Here is a 24,355-nt window from a genome sequence, read left to right as displayed (position 1 = left end):
GAAGGGTCAGCTTTTTTTAATTCTGCTTTTATGCACTGTCGACTGCCATGCTGGTTACTGAATTACACCAGAGTAACTCAGAGAGACTGGTTCACACATAAAGCATCTATTTTCATTTGTTCTGGGATTTTTCTGTCGTACCACCTTTTTGTATCACCCAAGATTCTTTATCACTTATGGAGAAGACTGATATCCTATCTTGCATTGATACATAGACCAGCGTGATTTCAGCAGTACTACCCAGCTTTATACAGATGAAAAAACACATTCAGCAGTCTTCTTTAGAGTGTTTTAATCTTAAAGTCTTGACTTGAAAGACTTTCTGAGAAGATGTTCTATGTATAAACTGGGCAGAAACTGGAATTCCTGTTACTCAGGACATTTTAAAATTAGAAAGCAAAACCTAAAACTGTATATACAATATGTACTTTGAATCTCCTTCTTGTGAAGATTTATTTAAAATCAAACTTTAAATTCAAGTTAATTTCTTTTTGTCTTGAAACCTTTCAAGAGAACCTGGGTAACCCAGCAGCCCTATGTGTAGTTGTGACATTTAGGAACAGACCTTTTAGACTACCAGGGAATTGGCAGCTCTGCTTGTGGGTAGTCTATGTATAGGTTTTAATATTTCAGCTTAACTGTGAGAAGACAAAATAATGGCAAAGTTATAAATGGTAATTAGCAATTGAGTCCATAAAATACAGAAAGAGTTAGGCTCCGGAGCAGTTTAGCTGGGATGAACATAAAAATTGTTTCTTGGAAGCACTTTTCAATAGAGTGTGGTGGCAAGCCAATAATGATTTGCAACAAGCTCACCATAACTGCAGAGAAATACATGCTCAGAGCCTGACTTGCTGGTTTGATAAAGCATCCATTGCTCAAATTAGAGGTGTTCATGTGAGTCAGTAAGTGCGATATTAAATAAGGAGCTGTGCAGAACTGGGGTGAACAGACTCCCTGAGGTGGACAGTGCTGTGAAGCTCCTTGAGAGCCATTTGCATTGGCTGCTTCACACCACTTGCCTGGGCACAGCGTTGTCACCCAACCTGCATGGTGATCACACCTGGCCAGATGTGCCCCTCCTTGTTCACAGCACCCTGGGGAAGGAGGGCAGCAGAGACTGAACTTGCAGCATGAGGAATGTGCTCTGCTTGTTGCTCTCTACTAAGTTGGAGGGCTATGTGCATCTGTTGGCCACCTGTTTTCAGGATGGCATACCATAATGCAAAGCAGCAGCTGGATTAGTCTGTTTACAGTGACAGTTCATTTTATCTTGTTTCATTTAATTTGGATAGGAGCAACAGTTTTACATCTCGGAGGTTTGTAGCATCAATCCACCTCACTCTCTCAGGGCATGGAAACATGGAAGAATCTCAGCTTTCATTAGGGATTTTTCCAGACCTTTCCATTGTCAAAATAGTCTGAAATTTATAAATCAGAAATAGACTGATTATAGACCTAGTGCTACTTCACTGCAACCAGTATCAAATTTCAAAGACACGGTGTTTGCAGACACGTATCCATAAAATAGATAAATGCCTAATTCTAGAGAAGTGAAATAACTGGAGAGATAAAATATGAGAAGTAATTAGGAATAATTACCTTTTTAATGTAAAAGCTTTAATATAAATTAAGGAGGTGGATAATTTCATTCATCCATACTTGCAGATCGTGTCCTAACTTCCTGGGCCTTCATTGTGTGAAATACTCTTGTTAATGCTGTTAATCCTATGTCTGTCTGTCTGTAAACAGGATGTAAGATTGTAGTTTTGAGTGCACACAACATGCTACCATTTGTGTAATGATCTCAGGTAACACGGCAAAGCCATGTGTCCAGCTGCAGTACACATAGATGTTTCAGTTCAGCACACGGGGTTCTGGGACTGCCTCTGGCTCCCAGGTTCAGGTCACTGCATCTTTGCTGCTGCAGGTACTTTATCTAGTTACATTAAAGCCAGCATGCAGATACTTACCCGTGCTACAGTCACAGCTCCTGTTTGCTTAATAAAGTGTACTGTTGAGCACTGCAAGCCACAGCACAAGGCAAGACTGCATCTCACCTACAAGCAGTTCTTGCAGATTTGCTGCATTTTAGCACTTCATGTGGATGTCTCCACAGGTAAGCCATGGAAGCATATAGATGTGGGGTTTAATAATTACAGGCCATCTAGCAACTTTGATTTTTTTGGTCTATGGGCAGTGAAATCTTTATGCCTAGGGTCAGTGGTGAAGAACTAATAAATAACCATTTCAGGATTACCTGGCAAATGACTTCTCAAATTGATGCAGATGTACTAGAGCAGAATGCTGCTTCGGAGGCCTATTACAGCCTCTTGATTGCTTGCAATTTAAAGTTTGCAAACAGAAAATACAGCTCAGTAAAATCACACCAGGGTTAAAATCAGCCAACCAGTCATTTGCACAACCTGGTACAGAATTAGTGTAAGTGCAGTTGGACTCACCTATGGTTGCAGAGTAAATGTCTAGGAAAGCAAGGACCTGAAACTGAGTCTTAGTTCACTTTTTCACTTAATTTGTTGCCACCTGCAAGATAAGGGGAGGGCCTCTATAGTTCCTCAGTTGTAACTACTCAGTGTCAAAAGGAAGCATCTTTACAGTTTAGACAGCCTTTTCCATGCTTGTTGCCAGGCATGTTTGATCCACAAACATTTTCAAAACTGCAAAGAACAAACTGTAGGTTGTTCAGTTTGTAGTGGTGCTTTTGGATGAGGTAAATTGCCCAGTCTAAACAGCTCTCCTGGGGAAATGACTGTCCGTGCAATATTGTACATTAACTTTTCTGATCCTCTCTAAGGTGCAAAGCATACGAAAACAGTCCAGACATGTATTACTCTCTGGATCATCAAGAGCCTCTTGCTACCCAGCAGTAGGCTTTGGAGCCCCTATTTGCACTCACAAAAGTAACCCAGAGTTGAATAACATTACTGATGCCAAGGGGATGTTGAAACAGAGTAAGACCACAGTCTGGTGCTCACAGCATTTTATAAAACTACACAGGATACCATTCTTCAAAACTGCTGCTCAGTATTTATGTAGCAGGCAAGAGCAAAGAAACACTTGTGTTTGGAGTAGAAAGCAATAAAGTTCAGAAAGGCTGTGATGGTCACAGAGCTTAAAGGGTACTGTGTTTGATCCTAGAGCAGGTTTACCTGTGAATATTTAGTTATTGACCATGATTTTTATCTCCAATTAAGTGTTCGGGTAATAGAATATTTCATTCCTCTTTGATTTTTGTTTTCTGCTGCTTCTCACATGCACTAAATCTGCCCAAAGTTTTTTTTTCGTTCTTTCATTTTGCTTTCTGGCAGAGCCACTAAAAGAGGTTAAATGCCAGTGAGTTTCAAGAAATCCCTAAGGGCTCTAATTCTCCACTCATTTACACCACTGTCAGAGCACTGTGGCATTACTAACCTGAAATCATTCCTAATTGACACAAGGAGAGAATCAAATTCTGCCTCTCGTGTAGTTCTGAATGTGACTGATACTTGGATTTTGTTGTTGCTGGAAAAAATAAAATACTGAGAAGCACATCTCTTCTTTCAGGTGATTAAAAAATGGATCATTTTTTAAGCATGTGTTTTCCACACTAAGAATTTGAAGGTAGTTTTATGTCCCATTTAAAGGTTATGTATTATGACTGTTCATTTCCCATATGATGTAAAAAACCAAACCCAAACTCAAAACATGTGTTTGATGAAAAGCCTCCACTAAAAAAATCCACACAACTCCCCCTCAAAATGTTCTGCTTGGCGTCATCTGTGTCATCAGTGTGGATGTGACTTAACTTGCTGACTTTCATTCATTTTGTAACTCCTGAGATGAAGACTGCTGTAGAAAAAAATACGTTAATAATTGTCATCAGTGTAGGATTTCTCTAGGTTCAGTGAGAATATTTGCAAACCAGATAGATAGTTTCTTCATAAATGTATTAATTACCTTAGCAACATAAAAGCATGCATAATTTGCTTAGGATTATTTTCCTTCCTTGCTTGCTTAAACATTCAAGTTCCGGGAGAGCTGCGGTTGTCTTTCCTGAGTGAAATACTCCCTAGGTCTGCATTGCCTGTGAGAAATGACCAATATGTCCCCAACAGGACATAGGTTGTGTCTGAATTGTTAAAGACTGCAATTTGAGAAGGTAAGGGCTAATCCTTGCAGAGGTTTTAACCAAACAGATAGTCTTCCGCATTAATAGATCATTCTGTTAGATGTATCTGAAGCAGTTTGAAGTTAAACCTCATACCCTGTCTGCGGCTGGAGATGTTTGACCTTTGCATAACTCTTTTGTTCTAAGCAGTATGTTACACTGCTTTGATGTGCATGTCCTATGTGCAGAAACCTTTTTCCAGTACAGCTGCCGAACAGTTGGTCAAAAGGAAGCTATCCTGGCATAAACTGAACCAACATAAGTAGTGATAGAGAAGGGCAGAACTTGAGTAAAAATAGGAATTTTAGCACCTTTTCCAGATGTCTTTCCTATATTCTACTTCTTGTGTGACTTACATGTATATTTCTAATCATTTTGCTAGATGCCAGTGTTTTTCTGTTATAGTATCTTTCTCATGTTAAAGGAAGATTACTCCTTACAGTATGTTTGACTTGTGTGTCTCACATCAGCTTATTCTCCTAGGAGATCTAGAAATGCTGTTCACACATATTTTCCTGTAATGCAGTTAGAAGTTTCTATGGTGAACATAGAAATAAATTTTTCGCTTTTTCCCTCCCCCCTTTTAACCAGGTAGACAAGAAAATTGTCCGCACAGAAATTGGAGTTCTTCTTCGCCTTTCACATCCAAACATTGTAAGTTTAGCTTTGTACTTTCACTCCATGTTTGTTTCTTTCTTTTTTTCAAATTCTTTCTGCTCCTGAGAGATGACTGTTGGAGTTCACCTGTACAGACTTGGGAGAGTTCTGAATAAAGCTTTGGGTTTTCCTCAAAAGTGCATTAGCAGCTTGTTGTGGAAGACTGTTGAATTATACTTACACTTTAAAATAAATTATTGATGCTCTGAGAGATTTGAGTGGGAAACTATACAAAAGAAGTTCCGTAAATGAAAGGGGAAGTTGGTGTTGTCCGTCCTTGAAGGTGGGGAAGGTCTTATATTCATTTACTCTGAAAGACTGGCAGACAGCTGTTGATAAACACAAAAAAAAGCAACATCTTAAACTCCTGTGTTGGATAGAGGTTGCTGAGGTATAAGGAGTATGAAAATAGTAACAAAAAAGGGAATGCAAAGGAGATAAAGCTATCAACAAAAAGGAGAGTGGGAGAGAACATGCATAACAGTTTGCTGCTCAACTGCAAGGTAAATGTTGCACCAGCTTCAGTTGGTACCAGCTTTATCGACTGTGGCCTGTTTCCTGCTGTTGGCTCTGTGATATGCTCAGCAAGAAGACAAGTAAGCAAAGTGAATCCTCTTTGTTATCTTTTACCAGATAAAGCTGAAGGAGATATTTGAGACACCTACAGAAATCAGTCTTGTTCTGGAATTGGTCACAGGTGGAGAACTATTTGACAGGTAAGTTACCTGTACGCACCTCACTCAGTACCTTCCCCAGGGGTGTTACAGTCCAGATTCCTTCTCTGCACATAATACTGTGTTAGTAATTACTGGAATTATTTCATCAGTGTGTGGTTTATTCACATGAGTAAACAGCCGCAGAAATTGGCTTAAAAATGTGTTTGGAAATGTGATTATCAGGAGATTTTTTTGGAAATTATATATGAGTTGGAAATGAAGGAAATTGTCAGTAAATTCTGGAGAGCACACACTACTGAAGGAAGGTGCTCCGGAGGTGCATACCATCAGAGTATGCTAGATCAGACAAAAGGCAGGAAAAACTGACAAAATCACATTGACAAGTCATCATAAAATATGGTAAGTGACAGTCAGCCTGCCAGGAAGATAGTGTTATATCAGGTAAAAAAATGGTAAGCATAAGAAAGAAATTCTCTTTGGTATTCATTGTATTTGTAAAACCTTTGTATTTGTTACAAAGGTTCTGCAAGACAACTACTGAGTACTGAAGGTATTGCTCATAGAGCTGTACGTGCTTGTGTTGTAGGTGCATGTTCATAAAGCAAAATAATTCTGTAATAGTGTTGGGGCAATATTTTACTGGTAGGGGGTTAGCTTTTTTAGAGCGAGAGAAGATACGAAAAGCATTTGATACTGGCTTGAGTAAATCAATTATTTCACTGGCACTGCTGACTTCCAACTCATGTAAAGGCAGGTTATTTGATCTTCCTTCTATAATTAACGTTTAGTATTTTAGAGGACTGTTATAGAAATATGCATCAAAGACTCAGTCTGAAAGTATCTTTGACTTAAGAAAACAAAAGCATACATTTTTTGTGGCATGGTCACAGAATCACAGAATCATCTAGGTTGAAAAAGACCTTCAAGATCATCTAGTCCAACCATTAACATAACACTGACTGTTCTCAACTACACCATATCCCTAAGCACTATGTCAACCCGACTCTTAAGCATCTCCAGGGATGGGGACTCCACCACTGCCCTGGGCAGCCCATTCCAACACCTAACAACCCGTTCTGTAAAGAAATGCTTCCTAATATCTAGTCTAAACCTTCCCTGGCACAACTTGAGGCCATTACCTCTTGTCCTATCACTTATTACTTGGTTAAAGAGACTCATCCCCAGCTCTCTGCAACCTCCTTTCAGGTAGTTGTAGAGGGCGATGAGGTCTCCCCTCAGTCTCCTCTTCTCCAGACTAAACAACCCCAGTTCCTTCAGCCGCTCCTCGTACGACATGTGCTCCAGACCCTTCACCAGCTTCGCTGCCCTTCTCTGGACACGCTCGAGTAATTCAATGTCCTTTTTGTAGTGAGGGGCCCAAAACTGAACACAGTAATCGAGGTGCGGCCTCACCAGTGCCGAGTACAGGGGTAAGATCACTTCCTTGTCCCCGAGGTCATAGCTACAACCTTGAGATGAACTATTTCTGAACAATAATGTCCTGGTTTCGGCCAGGATAGGGTTAACTTTCCTTGGGCTGAGAGGGAGCACAGCTAGAGGGCCGGTCCCGATCAGTCATTGGAATATTCCATATCATGTGACGTCATGTTCAGTGTATATAGGTGGATGCGGGCTCTCTCTGGTGTGTGCCGTTTTTGTTTTCTGTGGCGGCATGGTGGGAGTTTCCTGGTGCCGTTGGGTTGCTGCTGTGGGGGGGGGTCGCTGCGCTTGGTAAGCCACTGCTGCATTTTACCCATTTTGAGTTCACATTTGTCAGTTGTTCCTTGTTACTATTAGTAAATTCTTTTTCTTATATTCAACCTACGAATTTTCTTCTTTTTGTCCCTCCCCTATTTCACCAGGGAGGGGGAAGGGGGGAGGTGAACGGCCGGCCACATGGCGATTGGCTGCTGGCCGGGTTCAAACTGCAATAACAACAAAATCAGCATCTTCAGTTCAACAGAAGAAAGGTGTGTACTCTCTCAATACTCAGCCAAAGCAATCAGGACAAATGTGCTGCAAGTTAAAACAACCACCGAGTGCCCAGTTCTGAGATGGAGGACCCTACACAAGAAGTCTTACCTTTAACATTGCCTTTTATATATCCACGTGGTTTCAGATTGGATGCCTTTCAGGAAGGCTGGATACTCTACAGAAGCCTTTGATGAGAAGAGTTTGCAAAGGGAAAACACAGATATGCCAGTGAAATGGTTGATTCCTGAGCAACCATCTGTGTGGTAGAACTGAAGATAAAAGACTCCATGGAATCCAGGATGGGCAACAACATTATTTGATGGAACTAGGATTTAATATTATGATGTTTTCAGCATTCTGTAATCTGTACTCAGCAGTGATTATGGGATTTGAGTTCTAAGATTGATCTTTCCCCAAAATTGTATGCTTAATCTAGTAGTTTGGTTAGGATGGGCTGTCTGGCATTGCCTGACAAGAAGCAAAACCGTTTAGTCACTAGAATTGTGGTGCCCCCTTGTGATGCTACGAATGAGCACTAATGGAGGTCTGAATTCAGCATCCTCCTTTTCTCCACATACAACAGAAGTGGAAACTTTGGCAATACGGTCCTCTCTGATCTGTTTTTGGAAAAAAAACAACCAGTGGAAAAAAAAGAATAAAAAGCTGTTTCCAGCTGTTAAGCTAGTAATAGGAGTATTACTTCACTTTTCAACCTTAAACCAAAAATAATAGAAATATGCAGCCAAGATGTTTTGTGCTAATCACTCCAATTAAACATTAGTTGTCCCTTTCCTCTCTTTCAGCTGGGCTGAAGGATTAACACTTTGCAATGTGCTGTACATGGCTGACCTCTGAGTTTTAGTGAGGGTAAATTTAGCTTTCTGCCTGAGGGCAGAATTTAGCTTTTCTGCCCCTCATGCTTAATCTTTTCAATCCATACATCTTTTTATCATGCATGAAGGAAATCTCCTGACTTACAGACAGGTCTTGTGCCCTCTCTCCTCTGTTCTTGCATGACGTCCATCCCAGGAGAAAGCAAAACAACCCTGGGAAATCTCCTGCTGGGCAGTGGGATTGTGTCAGATGTGGAGGGAGAGCTGTGACCCTCTCTTGTTCTCATGGCAATTTTTCAGTTGTGTTACCCAGAAGGAGATAATTTCAAAGGAAAGTATCAGTTATACATCTGAGTTAATACAACTCAAATCAGGTTGGGTTTGGTTGCATTTTTAAAAAGAAATCTGTTTTCCAGACTTCATAAATCACATTGTAGGTGACACCCTGACATATAATATTCCACCATCCCAAACACAACAAATATAACTCTACACTAAATTGGAAAAGTTTGTGTAAATTAGAATGTTTGTTGCCAGTTTGCATCATGGTTTTTGCCAATCCAGTAAGTGACCAGTGACAAAGAGCTTTTGAATTAAGACAGACCAATGGACAAACTGGCCAAGATACAGAGAAAACTGCAGTAGGTCTAAATTATCTGATATTCTAGTTCTTTCCAGATGCCACATCTCCAGCACAGTGCTGGCATGTATGACATTGACATTTGCTTGGCCCTCCTCTTTCATTCCTGTATGTTTAAAACAGACATGCATGGTTGAAGTGCATTAAACCAGCAGTGTTTTGACAGAGTCCTGAGGGACGACCCACTGGTATGGCTCCAAGTGTCCCAGCATCAGTGTGCCCAACAGCACACGGCCGTGTTTCGCACGCTGCCATGATACTGAGGGCAGGCTGCCATCACACCAGTTCTCAATGGGGCAGGAGCCAGTTGAAAAACACCCAAAATCAGCACAGCTGTTTAAATGCGTGGTGCAGTGATCACTCTAACATTTGAACAGTCTTTAAAGGACCGTGTTGCCACCACACTTGTGAATCAGAAATTTCAGGACTGGGAGCAAAGTGGCAGGCAAAGGTCAAATTTTATCCCTCTCTCCCATCTTCTCACCTCATCCTCTTATGAAAAATGTTGAGAGCCATAGTTGAGACCAGAGACACATCTTTTACATGAGAAATTTGAGTGATGGAAAGACATAATGAAATTTGGTTTTATTAGGTTTTTGGATGACATCATATTGTACATACAGAATGAAGTAATAAACCTTATGTGGATGATTTCTAAAGGCAGATTTATAGTCAGAAAGCTTCTCTCCATTTCAGCTCTTCTCCATTTAACAGGAGAAAGCTAGAGGCAGAGCTGATGGAATTAACTCTCTAGGTGCTTTCAGATAGATGGGACTGAATTTGAGCTCAAATAAATGGAATCAAACATTTTAATATGAATTGAAGATCATGGTGGAAAAAAAGAGTTTAAATGCAATGACCATAAGGGAATGTAGAATTAATTGACACCACAAAAAATGAAGTAGTTTTCCTGGAAAAAAAACAGATTCATCTCATTTATATAGGCAAATTGTTTGTCAAACTAGTTGCTTTTTAAACACATTTTTATTAATAATCAGTAAACCTTAGACTGTTCAAAGATTTTATCATATAAGTAGCCAGTGGCCTCACTTTTTTTGTGTTAACCCCTTTGATTATTACCTCTCCAATTTTCTTTATAGTTCTTCCCTTTTGGAATAATGATGATTCTTCTTAAGCTTGCTTCAGTTAGGTTCTTCTCTTGCCTCTTCCATTTACCCTCTGTCCCTTCATTGTTCTTTACTTAAATGTAATTTCTTGGTACTGTTAACTTTGACTTTCTTTTCTATTGTATGGTATAATTCATCAGATTCTTGGTCATTTTGTTGATCTGGCTTTGCTTCTAACAATTAGCCTCTTTATTGTTACAGGCCGTAATAGGTCTTGCAGCACGGTGAAGTCTGCTATCTGTCTTTTATGGGCTAACTTTTTTTGAATTTGGTCTTTTCTATTCACATTTTATTCATATCTATTGCCTTTCAGCAGAATCACTCTTTCAGATGTAAATTACAGCAAAAAACATCAACTCCAACTTTATCTTAGTCAGAATACCTATGGATTGATAAGAGTAGTTTTTGCTAGACTCTTCCTTTTTTCAGCTTCAAATGATAATGCCAATCCATATGTTCTCCTTGTCTGTATTTTGGCATCTTGACCACAAACTCTTCTGTTTCTTCCTTCATCTTACTACGAAGTGCACCAACATTGTCTAAAAATACCAGTCGACAGTCTCGACTCATTTCCATTTCAGATTTCATATAATTTTTTCTGAAATATAGATTCAAGCTGATACTATCTTCTTTTATGGAGCATACATTAACAAAAATATTAATTACTTGTTCTAAAGAACTTGCCTTTTTAAGAGATGCAGGAATGATTACCTCTTACGGACAAAATTTCCCGAAGCCTTCCCAGGCTTCAGGCACACCTTCTTATTTCTGCTTATGGAAATTAGAATTGCTAAAGGACATAAAAAAAGAGTAAAGGAATTAATCAATCACTGAAGTGGAGGTCTTATATAAACTATTTGTTTCTGAGCTCTGGTCTCATTATGTGGTGGCAGTCTGTCTTCTGAACTGGGGTCAGAGCAGCCCTTTGGACTCATTTCACAAGAGCAAGTTACAGTCCTCTCACTCAGGACTGGCAAAAAAAAAGAGGTCTAACGGCATGACTACACCAACTGTGCCATATTCTCCAAAATCAGAAGACAACATACAAATTAGCTCTGGTAAAAGTGCTCCTTGATGTCATAATAGTCCATTTAGTGTCTCTTGATTTCAGCTGCAGTAACGATAAAACACAGTAATTTAAGACTAAAGAAGCATGCTTTAATGCTCATTTATAGCCTTTCCAAAGTAATTTAGTATTTTCTTTGTGTACAGAGTTGTAATAATGCCTTTAGACTTTTTTGTGGTCAGTGCTTTATTTTCTCGCACTGGACAGATTTACTCTAAGTCAGTATCTGCTGACTACAATATTCTCTTCAAGATGAAAGATACAAATGATTTTTTTGTAAATGTTTGTGCATAGGATACTACTTACAGTGTGGTCAATGTATGCACTTAGAATTAGGTGAAACACCAGCCGTCAGAGGGAACACACTTGCAGCTTTATAAATGACTAAATGACTCAGGCAATGATGATGGTGCAATTATAGTACTGGTTGGCTTCCTGCCGCTCTCTAAATGTGAACTGATGTGACATTAAAGCTTGCCTGGTTCTTAACTCCACTGTGGAAGGCTTTTCACTTAAAACATTTTCATTTAAAATGTCCTCTTGCCTTTTGTTGTTATTGCTCAAGATAACTTTGCAGGAATTGTTAGCATGGGTATGTCCTAGTTGGAACCAGCCTGTCTTGTGCTAGCCCACTCTGGGAACTGGGCAAGCCTTTTGGAGGTAGGACACATCAGTGCCTGTAAAGCTCTTTAGTTTGTTAGGTATTGTTAATACCATGTCCTCTTGTGATTACAACATCTCTAACGTGTATTCTTGATTTTCTGCCACAGTCTCACCACTGTAATATAGACATACATGGTCTGGATGCCAGAAAAACTGGAAAACATACACCTGTTTAAATTAAATAGGAAGCTGGTCGAGCCTTAGCTGATTTCCTCAGTTATTAACAAATTTAGCTTTCATATTTGTTTGAAATGCAGAGAGGTTTTGACAGCTCTATGCAGGTGACAAGTTGAGGTATATATACCTACAGCCTATATAGCTGTAGCCTACATATATGTATACAGGAAGTCTCAGACTGTTCCAAGAGCTAGTGATGTCTTCTATGCCTTGATTCAATATCTTTCCGAAAATTATAAAATCACTTAGGATGAAGTTTGTACATTTAGTTTCTCATTGCTTTTTCAATGTACATGCCAAAATGTTTTAGTAAGAAGTACAGTTATCTTAAATACTCAGAGGACCAGTGTGCTTATGCTAAATGATAACTAAGTTGATTTTTTTATGAAAGTCTGAAAAGCAAATCCTTTTCAGATAATGTATTTCTCACTTCAATGTTGGACTTCAGCCGCTGGAAAAAGGAATGTATCACACATTTGGTGCCAAGGCCACCAAAGGAGGACTGGAACAGGTGAACCTGAAATAATCCTGAACTGAATAATGATAATGTGAATACTCCCGCAATTGTGACATAGAGAGATATAAGAGCAATGTATGTTAAGCCCAGTTTCAGACTTTGATGGCCATTTGTTTCACTCTTGCTGGGAAGTAAGTGTGGTGCCAGAGTGAGCTCTGGACCAATGTGTTTAAAATGTCATGGCAGGTACAGTTGTGCAGGTTTGACATGGAGGGCTGGAGCAGGCAGGTTGTTCACCTGTGGTCAGGCAGCATCCTTCAACTGTCCTTGAAAGCCCAGGGGTTTGGATTTCGTTTCTTAAACATCTCTGTAATCTTCTTATGTAGGATATTCCAGTGACTCTCCAGCCCGGAATTAGATTCGGCTTCAATATTAGGAAAACCTTTCTTTCTGCAAACCTGGTCAAAATCTGTCTGCTTTGTCCCCAGCAGGTAGAGAGAAGGTAATTACTTCCTTCTTTATAGCAAACTCTCATGCAGTGGAGGACTATATATTTGCAGTCTCTGCAATCTTTGGTCCCAGGCTGTGTTTTCTATGTTTCAATTACTGTCCGTTGAACTTCTTCCACATGCCACATCTTACAACATGGTGTCCTTAGCTAGACAAAGAAATCCAATGGAAGCTTCACCATTTCTTGGCAGGGTGGCTTCATCAGAACATTCAGTGCTGCTCTTTCATCCTTCCCAGGCCACTGCCTCCTTTGCAAGCTGCCAGTGATCCTTCTCTTTGCCCCCTCCCTGTTGCTCACCAGACAGGAGCTGTGAAATGCTGAAATAATTCAGTTTGTCATGCTGCCTCACACAGTCAGTTACACACAAACTTTTGTCTGAGAGAGAAGTTTGAGCTGCTAGTTCATGAGCACTGTGGTTTCGCAACCTCTAGAAACAAAGACTATTGGTTTTAAAAATGTCTGCTAAATTTAAGCTCCTGAAAGATGATTCTGTCTTTTCAAAAATGTTGGGCACAGAACTGTTCTTACTAATTTCACTACAGACACCTGGGTGATTGCTGCTTTTGAAGATGTGGCCATTTATTTAGTCTTACCCAGGCTTTCAATGTATAATTCCTGATTTTCCTATAAGATTTTTCTAGTTCTGTAGGTGCTATAGGAACACTGAGTAGGAAGTAGAAAGAAAGTTAAAGAGGGGAAAACAAACTTGTTATCTTGTATGAGATACAAGAAATATGCAATCTTTCTCTAAATTATCCCGCATGCCCCATTTATCAAAAACTGCCTCTTATTTAATAATGAAGAAGGGAAAATAGTTTTCCTGAATGACTGCAATGCTGCATTTCATTTTTAAACAAGGTATTGAAGAAAAACATCTAGTTTGTTTGACTTGGAGTCAGATTGTAACCCAGTTCTGTACTTCCCATTATCATTCTTCAGATCATGGGCAGGCAGTTTGAGTCATTAATGAGAGTAACAGCTAATCCACACTGAATTATGAAAATGGTTGTAAAATAAGGAAGAATCAGCAAACTGAATCTGATCTACTTTTTTAATATATTTATTGCTCTTCAATACTGGAAAATACATAAATATTACTTTTTAGCATCAAAGCAACAAGGAATTGGAATCATCTTGGTACAGATATGAGCCAGTAGATCTGTGGATCATTCATGGAGAAAGTGTTCCCTGTGGAAACCTTTTTGCTGTTGAATAGAGTGATGTAATTTTCTTTTCCCGTTTCTGCTAAATTTCAATCACTTTACCTTTTAATTTCATTTTAATGGAATGTAAGAATTTACATAAGAATTAAGTGGATATGTACATAAAAGAATCTCCATGACAACCAAAGAATTTTAGGTATATTAACATTTATTATATAGAACCAAATAGTTAAAAACATTGTTAGCATGTACTGGCATTGCAACAGGTCTTGTATTTATATAGGCCAGTGTCTTGCCTGAGACTGTACATGATGTAACAAGATGCCCACAGTTAAGATGTGAGACAAGAGTTTTGGATAAAAGCCAGCTAGAGGCATAATGAAAATGACCCTAAAAACAGGGGTGACTTTTTTTGATATTGCAATATTTATAAAGAATGATCTAAAAAGCATATACAGACATAGCATGAAGAAAGAAAGAGAAACAATGTTGAGAACTGATAAAGTAATAAAAAAATTACTGTTTTGGATAGCTAAATAAATTTAGCAGGCCTTTTGCAATCTACATAATATGCTTCTAGATTCACCTAATATTGAAATGCAACTGACTCCACAGTGTAGAGAAATAGTATTTATACTAGCAATATCAGATGATGGCTAAATATTGCAAATTTTAAAGTAGCTGTTTAGATTGATTACATAAAACTAAGTGCACTTACCAATCTGAGGTAAGGGAAGCAAGAAACTGACTTTACCTGCTTAGATTTCAGGCAAGCCTGGTGGATGGGTAGGGTGGCCTGTGTGGGAGGGAAGCAGGGAAGTAAAGCTAAGAATAGAAGAACTAGAGTGTGGAGGAGGAAGAAGTAAGTTTGTAAAAGTGGGTAAGACTTCAAATTCCCTTGATCACAAGGAGTCACAAGAACAGCTTGTGTTTAAAATTGCAGGAATAATCACACTGAATTCCCATACCCAAGAAAAAGAAAACTTTGGTTTCAGGGTCAGGGGACTGGTAAAGAACCCATTTATTGTACCATTTGGTTCCTCTTCAGTGTTGCTTCTTCCACCCCCTGGTGCTCTCGATCACAAGTTTCAGGAGTTGTTGCAGTGCAAGCCTTGGAGTGATTATGTGGGCTGCACTGCCTAGGGAAGGTCGTACAAACCTTCCTCAGTCTCAGCTGAGAGGTCTCACTTCTGAGGCAACAGCCAGTGCTGACCAAGCATTTAAGGTATTGGCAGTCTTACATGAAGAGCTGTGTGCCATCCTGCTTGTTCAGAGTGATTTGCTGGGTGTTTTTGATTCCATTTTTTACCACTGCAGCTGTGCAAGGGCTGTTTCTCTTGGTGGATTTGGAAAGATATGGCCCTCTGTTTTGTTACTCATTAAAAAATCAAATCCAAAGCCTAGTCCTTTCCTTCTGTGATGAAATGTTCACTTGTTTGTTTTTGTAGGAGATTGCTTGTTTCTACTTGTTGCCTAATGTGCTTGTCATTAATCCCCAAATACATGAATTTCAGTCAACTGTAAAGCTGTGTATCAATATAATTTTAATGCTGTTCTGAAAATTGATAGTAAAATGACATGTTAGGATTCGCCATCTTTTTCCTCATTGGTTTTCAGATCAAATGTGTTTAGTTTAGCAGGAGTGCGCTCTTCCTTTTATTTTTTCCTATCAGTAATAAAGTTTCTGCAGAGCAAGTGTGGCACTATATGCCTCCCTCTACTGTGATAGCCCACTGCTTTCAGTGGCTTCATACAGATGTGGTGAATTAAAGCATAGTACCAAGTCCTAAGAAGAATGTCCTAAAAGGAGTAAAATCCAGTGCATGGTCTTTCCAAATTATACTGCAGGCTGTAGAAGGATGGTAAATGTTGGTAAGAATTTATGCATCTGCTGATACAGGCTGTGATGAAGAGGTGCATAATGGAAACATTGTAAGCAACAAAGCAAGGGTTGCACTTCTGTGGTAGAGAGAGGCTACACTGAAAACTCTTCAAAACGGAAGGATTTGTATTGCCACAGAACTTGCAGTACTCAGAGGGAACAGAAGTGCTAGAAAGGCTGGATGGAAGTTGGTAAGCATTACTGCAAATTATTAAACACTTGAATGCATACATGTGTTTGACAATCACTTGGAAGCTGCCAAGTTTCAACTACTTGCTGTGTATAAGAACGCATGCATCACAAGAAATACGTTATACCATTTCCACAGGTGTGTTGGGTGGTGTGATGATGAGGGCACTTTTGCTCTGTACTAAAATCCTTATAGCTCCGTTACCTGACAGCACAAGGCTTTTCCACCTCTGAGCTGCAACAGGACCTGAGAGAGCTTTTGGTGGGGTGGCCATAGGCTCTGGTTCAGAGGGCACAGCAGGGTGGGCTGTGCCAGGTGACTGGATCCTTCAAGCAGGCAGGTGGGCAGGGGGGTGTCTCGGTACCACAGGAAGCCGAGCTGTTCCCAAGGGGCATCTCCATCTCTGGCAGTAGTGGAAACGAGGAGTGAGGAGGGGCCTTTGGGAAATACTTCCCTGCTTCTCTTTGTAGAAGGAGATGGGTTTGTCTAAAATATGTTCACATGTGCTTGGAAAGACAAAATTAAATCAGGTGGTGTTTTAGGAGATGCATAGCTTGGTGTCCATCAGTACATACTCTGTTAGATGTGTGTCTTGCCATGTACAAGTGTAAACACTCAGCATATTTCGATAAATGTGTACATGCAAGCATGAAAAAGTGATTTTACACAAATGTGGCTAGAACATGAAGCATTTATTTCATCAACATCGCATTTTTGCTTGCTCTAGAATGTCATCTTCTATTCGAAGCTTTGTCTTAAATTTCCTGGATGTTTGTGACACCAAATTCAGTGTTTTTCCAAGCTTTTTTTTCCTTTGATTTTAAGCATTTCTGTATCCCTTCTTCTGGATTCTGTGCTGTATTCCTCACAGTTTTTCTCTCCAGCATTCTTTTGGCCTACCTGGCTCTTTCATTTGCATTTCAAAGAGACTATTTAATTAGTTCCTTATTGTTGCTGTTCCTGTCTTTCTGTCCTCTCAATGCAGGTTTAATCTTCCTTCATCCATGCTTTTCTTAAAGATCATTCTGTAAACTAGGTATAAATAATTGGTTTTGCTTCCATAATAACAAAATACGACATTTCTGCAGGTTTCCCATTGTGGAAAAAAGGGCAATGAGTCATAGTTAATCTGCAGGCTGAAATTGAAAAATCCTTGTAAAGAAGCTTTATTGGTCTCAGGTAGGAGTGTTGTTATAATAAAGCAAACTGGCACACCTACCATTTGTCTTATGTAAACTATCACAGGGAGGATGCAAAAAATAGATATGCACATGATCCCCTAGCATTATTACAGGACCTAAACTACAGGATAATCTTTTCTCAGTACTCTTCTTTACTGTCTAATAGACAGGTTTTACTTTTAAAGCAGAGGCCCTTAGAAATAAATTTTCATCTTTAGCAAGAACTATGTGTTTTTTCATTTATTGCTGTTAAAGAAGATTAGGTTTTCTACTTGCTAGATTATTATTAATTAAGAATTAGGTTTGTATTCTCAGTAAGTATGGATTCTAGACTTAAGGAAAACTAGAACGTTAACTGCATGTGACAAGCTGTAATTGGCTTGCCAATGCACGTTATTCACATGTAACATCAACGAGTAAGTCATGTGCCTTGCACAATAATTCTACAGTTGTTTTTTATTGCTCTCCTGAGATATGGACCCACACTTCATTACATTTATTTACTGTAAATTGTAAATTCACAATAGCTTCATCTTCAGTGTCTGTGTGCTTCTTCTGTTATGTGTTTAATGTAAATGAGAGCAGTATCCTATCCTTACCAACATATAGTTGCCTAAGTCAGGCTGGGCTGGTCTTCTACATGCTGTGGTCAAGAGCACAGTCTTACGCATCTCTCTGATCTCTCTTGTTTCCAGCAGTTAGGTAATTGATGGTTTTCTTTTCTGCATTGGTTGAACATTGACAGTAAACTAAGAACCTCATTGTTTCTTTGATGGAGGAAAATACAAAGAAGTGGGCTGCATTTAAGAGATGTCTTCCCCCCCCCCCCCCAAGTTCTATTTGATAATAAAGGATAGAACAAATACTGGGTTACCATACTGTAAAATTAGAAATTTCTTGAATGAAGAGAGAAATGTAAATTGAATTGTAACTCTATTGTTGTGTATTTCTGTGATCTTAGTCACATATGTTGGAAATCAGAGAACTTCAAATCCTGTTGAAACTTTGAAATCTTCTGCCTTACGTGTTTCTGAATTCAGGAGCACAAGGTCATTGTGCAGCTGTTGGACTCAAGGCATGGGCAGGGTGACCCATTTCCAGGGGATGTATGCCTGAGCGATGGTGGAATTAAACCCAGGGTGCTCCTGGCAGCTCAGCCTACGTGCAGCACTTCCCCATCAGCAGTCCCGCCATGCCTGTCTTTTTCCTGTGGTGCATTGTGGAATATACTCCAAAATCTATGGCAATTTGAAAGCAGAGGGTCAAACTAGCACAGCAGACTTTTTGGGTTTACTCCCTTGTGACCAAATTTGAAATTTTGTTTTGATCTCCTGTGCCCTAGTAGAGATTATAAACTTAACAATCATTATGTGAATGTTTAATACCTGGAATCCAGTAAAACAAGGGCAGTGTTTTAACATGCCTCTTGTGCCATGATCAGAGGAGCAAGTTAGCACCCAGTTAGCAGCAGAGAAGGGGGAGGGTGGAATGAGGGTGAGGTCTGTATTCTCAGAAATGCCTATGGATGCTACAGACAGGAACCTGCTGGCTGACACTAAATAGCTTATTTGAACTAAAAAGGAGGAGGAAGCCAAACCAGTATATTGGGGGGAACAAAGACCCAAGCAAGAGGGTCACTGGAGCTCAGGTCTTGCCATGTAATGTACCAAAGAAGGATAATTCAGCCTGAAATAGCTAAGGAGGAATCTTACTTTCAAGCATAATGTAGCATTTTATTGTGTAATTTATGATTTTTTGTAACCTTGTTTTGCTGATTAAGGATACCAATTAAACTCAGACACCAGAGTGAAAAGAGCAGGCGTATTTTACTAGTGATAACCAAATAATGCAACAGAGTAATACAGAAAACATGCAGTAAGAAAAGGCAGAATAATGCACCTAAAGCAACAAATAGGAAAATACAGGGTAATGCATCAAATCATTACTCCCTGAGAGAGAGAATAGTGATTAAGAAAGATCCATCACCACTTGCATACGTTACCATCATCCAGATCCGCAGTCGCTGGGCAGCCCCGGTTACAGCGAGGATTTGGAGAGCCTGTCCCGGCAAGTGGGAAACCCTACGCGGTGCGTCCACCCATAGGTGAGGCTTCTAAAGTTGCTGTGAGTGGGTCCAGCCTTATATACTAGAGATCGGCAAGCCAGAATAGCTGGCACCTTTGTTTTGAGCGGAAGATTTCTGGTTTCATTCACCTGTTGGTTTCCACCCAAAGCCTGGCCAGGGCTCGGGGTGGGGAGACCAAGGGAGTTTCTAACAAGGCCAAATACGTGGGTTCTCAGCCTTGAACAAGGCTAAACAAGGGAAGTTGGATACATTCTCTCAGCATCTCATCCTCACTGCTGATTATATTCTGTCTAAGCTGCATCTTTCACTAGTGAGCTTACATACTTTGTTAATGATTACATGCTAAGTTAGCAGCTTCAGCTTGGGGCCTGTTGTTCAGGCTTCAGCACTCCAACACTTTAGCACTTTTTACATCAGCATAAGTGGGTTGTTATAACTTAGTACAATACCCACTAGCACAATGGTTATCAGTTATAAAATATACAGGATTCATCTATAGGTCAACTCTGGCTTGGATCTGTTGTCCAAGCATTAGCACTTCAAACCTCTGTCCTAAACTTGAGGCTAAAAACCTAACATTATGTCTCATTGAGTAAACTTTGCTTTATTTTACCCTTGTGGTACTAAGTTCAAGTAAAGCTCTCCCTAATGGTTTAAACAGACAACCAAATCAGGGGAAGGAGTGAAGGTAAAGCAGTGCATATGGGATGGTAGCTGAAAGGCTGCCAGAAAAAAAAACTTCTAGAAATAAGGCCAAATAATTATGCAGCCAATAAATAACAGTGAAATAGAACAACTCCTGCTGGAGAAGAATTGCTTGCTGTTACTAATACCATATGAATAGACTTAGTTATCTGTGAACACAATAAGGATTAAGGTAAAGTAATGGCTGGTTGGGAATATTCCTGTGTAGACTATTTTCTGCAGTGCCATGCTTGTTACTTCTGGTTCTGGTGGATTATTATCTTTGCATTGTTTCTTACTGCACTTAATCTTCTAATGAGTGTGTAGTAATCTTTTCATATGCACATTAGTCAACACCTTTCCTGTCATCTTTTGTAACAGTGTAAGGAGTTAAAGTAGATCTGAAGGTAGCTCAATGTGAGTCTGTTATTTTGGAGAACTGATAAAAAGATACTGCAAAAAAGGGGGAGTGGAGAGAAAATATACCTTTCTTGCCACAAGGAGAGTCTGTTTCTGGACCCTGAGGCAGAAGGTCTTTCCAGCAGCTTTTGACTTTATGCTCTATAGGCTTCTTGCTCTTCTGATTCATGAGGATTTTAGGGCATTGTTTTGTAAAACTGGCTTGTGTGCTTGCAGGAGATCTTTTTATAAAATGTCTCATAGGCACCACAGGTTCTGTTTCTAGACAGCATCCATCTATGTTTTCTTGGGCTTTGAAAAATGAATATGGTAAAAAAATTACAACTTCAGGTCAAAGATCTGGCCTTCAAGGTTACTCTCTGACCGAGAATTATTATAGTTCAAAATACTGTGTGTAGTTAAATACAATAGTAAAAAGACTGTTGGGTGACTTAAATGGAGCATTAGTACGGGTTAATAATAGATCCTTCTTTGTTACCTTCTCATTGTGCAAATCTATTTTTTTGCTGACTCTGTTTAAATGACTTGTACATTTATATAATGTTTCTTTCTGTAATGGCAGTTCTTGGAGAATGTGCAATGCAAATCCTGAGTCAGCCCCCAGACCCTATGCCACTGCTGCTGTTCTTCTAAAAGAGTTGCAGTACCACAGCTGGGCTTTGGGAGGCCAACCCAGAAATCTGCATTAACTCTTGCTGCCCTTTCTATGCAGCATACCATACAACATGTTGAAATACACCAGAACATTACCTTAACACAGCAAAGTATTTTCTTTCTTAATGTTTTTATCCTGGTAAGGTTCCAGGGAGATAACATTATTACATAAGAAAATTGAGGTTTTGTTTGGTTTTACAATATTGAACTGATGTAAAGCAAACAGTGAAAGAAAACCAGATTTGCAGCATCTTCAGAACTCATAACTATTGCTGAACTCACTGTAAGCTGCACATGGTGAACTCTTTTACAAAATCAAGCTATTATGTGTTATCTATACAAAATAAATATAGCATACTGGCTATTTACATTAAGATGGAAAAAAAAAAAAAGTAGTTTTAGTCTTAATGAAACTGTTTCTTTGACTACAGAGCCCCTAGTTTTCTACTGATGGGGGAAAAAAATAACAATTGTTCAGCCCATTATACTTGAGGGATAATTTGAAGTTAGTAAATTTTTATACCAACCCTTTCTCTTGAACAATTCAGATCTGTGTGTGCATAGCAGAGTGCTTTTATTTAAAAACTAAATAAATAAGACGGGGGAGGGGAAGCTTAAGTTAATTATAATAGTGAAAAGGCAGTTTAAGTGATATCTCAGTTTTATCTGAGAGTAATTCAGATTCCCCGAATTCTAGAAAATCCCCAAACCTTTCAACTGAATATGTATATATTATGAGCTTCTTAGGTGGCTGATATTTTATTTCCAGTTTTTCATTTAGCTGGGAATCAAAGGTAATCTAAATTGCAAGATGGTTGTTTTCTGTTCTTTAGGGGGCACTTCACAGTCCTGGTCATATTTAAATTTGATTGTTTTCTAGCTCATTTTTGAAAAGAAGCTTTTGCCTGCATGGTTTATTTACCTTAATGCGTAATCCCGAACACAATTTCTCTTATTGCTTTTTCTGTAGGATTGTGGAAAAGGGTTACTACAGTGAACGAGATGCTGCTGATGCTGTTAAACAAATCCTGGAGGCTGTTGCTGTGAGTATTATCTAGCATCATGTAATCAGCACGTAATCTTTGACCTATAATGGCTGAGTAAATACTTAGGTGTGAAAGAGAGGGAGGTGTTTCTCCCCCACTACTCCACTCTAGTGAGACCCCATCTGGAGAACCATGTCCAGCTCTGGGGCCCCAATGTAAGAAGGACATGGACCTGTTGGAGTGAGTCCAGAGGAGTGCCATGAAGATGATCAGAGGGATGGAGCACCTCTCCTGTAAAGACAGGTGGAGATTGTTGGGGTTGTTCAGCCTGGAGAAATGAAGGCTCCAGGAAGACCCCTCATAACAGCCTTCCAGTACTTAAAGGAGGCCTACAGGAAAGATGGGGAGGGACTTCTTACAGGGGCAGGTAGTGATAGGACAAGGTGTAGTGGTTTTAGACTGCAAGACGGTAGATTTAGATTAGATATAAGGAAGAAATTCTTCACTGTCAGTGTGAGGGTGGTGAGACACTGGAAAAAGTTGCCCAGAGAAGTTGTAGATGCCCCCTCCCTGGAATTGTTGAAGGTCAAGTTGGCTGAGTCTTTGAGCAACCTGATCTAGTGGAAAGTGTCCCCGTCCATGGCAGGGAGGTTGGAACTAGATGGTCTTTAAGGTCCCTTCCAACCCAAACTATTCTATGATTCCATGATTCTCTGATTCTATGAAAGAAGCAGAGTTCACTGAAGACAGTCCACACCTATAATTAGTTTTGCATTGATTTTTTTTAAGGTAGTGGCATTTTGAAGGGCAAGAACTGACTTTGGATGTCAGTCATCAATAGATTTAATGCTCTAAGTTATCTGGTACAGTGGAGTGTGTGTTCTGTCCAATCTCAAAAACCTGTGGAGTTCAGCACTGATCATTTTAGCCCCAGAAGTAATTTGAAATACTGGCACTTGTGTAGTCTCTTGTTCATTTTTTGTAGAGTATGTCACAGTAATTTATTTAGAACCTTAAACAAAAGAGAGTGCATTACTTTTCATCTCAACATAAAAGGATAATGGATTGGCTGAACATGTTAGCTGGTGTGAAGGGTTACAGGAATTTGAGTCAGAGACTCCTGCAGAATATTGCCATGAAAATAGTTATGCTTCATTTGCAGTTGTTGCCTGAAGGTGACCCATCACAGTTTTTGCCACTGTGCAGGAGCATTTAATACAAACAAGGCTCATTGCAAGAAAGTATGGACTATTGGGAAAGTGGATAGTGTAGGTTACAACATATCTAACCAAAAATCAGTTCTCACTACTCTTCAAATTTCACATACATACACCAAATTGTCATATTGACAATTGTTAGTATTGAGAGAGATCAAAATAAAGTTTGTTGCCAGGAGTTTGTGGAGTTTCTAATACACCTTCTTCCTCTGTATTTTGTGCAGTTTTCAAACATTTGAATTTTTGTACAACTATTTCACATTCTACCACTTAGAGAAAGGTATAAGGATTTTTGAGACAGGAAGATGAAGGCTTCTAGTGGCTACATACAGTATTTCTGTGCATTATGCATACTTCTCAGTCATTTGTGGCTCTTCCATCTGATTTCACACCAGATGTTCACCAAACTAGCAATCAGATGCTGGGAAAGTTCCTCAGAAATTAATTTGTCAATTGTCTATTCTATATATTAGCACTGATCACTTCCAGTGCAGAAGAGAGGGGACATGTTGGACAAGAAAAAGCAGTCCAGGTGAGACACTCAGAGCATTTCAGACAAATGTAATATAGATGTAATTTTACTTTGTGAAACTAAGATGTTAGCAAGGCCTTGGAGAGATAGATGCTAAAGATTTCATCTGCTGCTGTGCCTGGCAGTCTGACTTCAGAGTCAGCAGGAGATATTCGGGATTTTATCCAGTGATACTGTGTGGCTGCCTGCAGCAGATGTTTGGGGTGAAGCAGCCAGGTAGCGGAAAGACTGCAAAGTTCTTGGAGCAGATGCAGGTGTTCAGAGGTGTGCAAATAATGCAGATGGGATGTGACTGGTGTATTTCCAGACTGTAGGACTTTTCAAACTAAAACCAACTGTTCCTCACATGGAAAAAAAGAGAGGTCAGCCTGAAGGGCTCTTCTGAAGGATGTTAGTGGTGACGCAGGATC

At 39.5% G+C, this 24,355-nt stretch overlaps 1 protein-coding gene across 1 annotated transcript in view; it reads left to right on the top strand.

Moving 5' to 3' along the window:
- The window catches only part of CAMK4 (calcium/calmodulin dependent protein kinase IV), a 197,805-nt gene that overhangs the window by 90,615 nt on the left and 82,835 nt on the right, over positions 1–24,355 (top strand). Inside the window, exons 3-5 of the mRNA XM_074857311.1 lie at positions 4,760–4,822; positions 5,459–5,541; positions 22,181–22,253. Of these exons, the coding sequence (XP_074713412.1) occupies positions 4,760–4,822; positions 5,459–5,541; positions 22,181–22,253 (219 nt within the window). The remainder of the gene's footprint in view (positions 1–4,759; positions 4,823–5,458; positions 5,542–22,180; positions 22,254–24,355) is intronic.

This window comes from Strix uralensis, chromosome Z (assembly GCF_047716275.1).
Source record: "Strix uralensis isolate ZFMK-TIS-50842 chromosome Z, bStrUra1, whole genome shotgun sequence".
NCBI classification, from domain to species: domain Eukaryota; kingdom Metazoa; phylum Chordata; class Aves; order Strigiformes; family Strigidae; genus Strix; species Strix uralensis.
The sequence above is the reverse complement of the archived record's forward strand: the minus strand, read 5'-3'. Positions and strand labels throughout refer to the sequence as shown.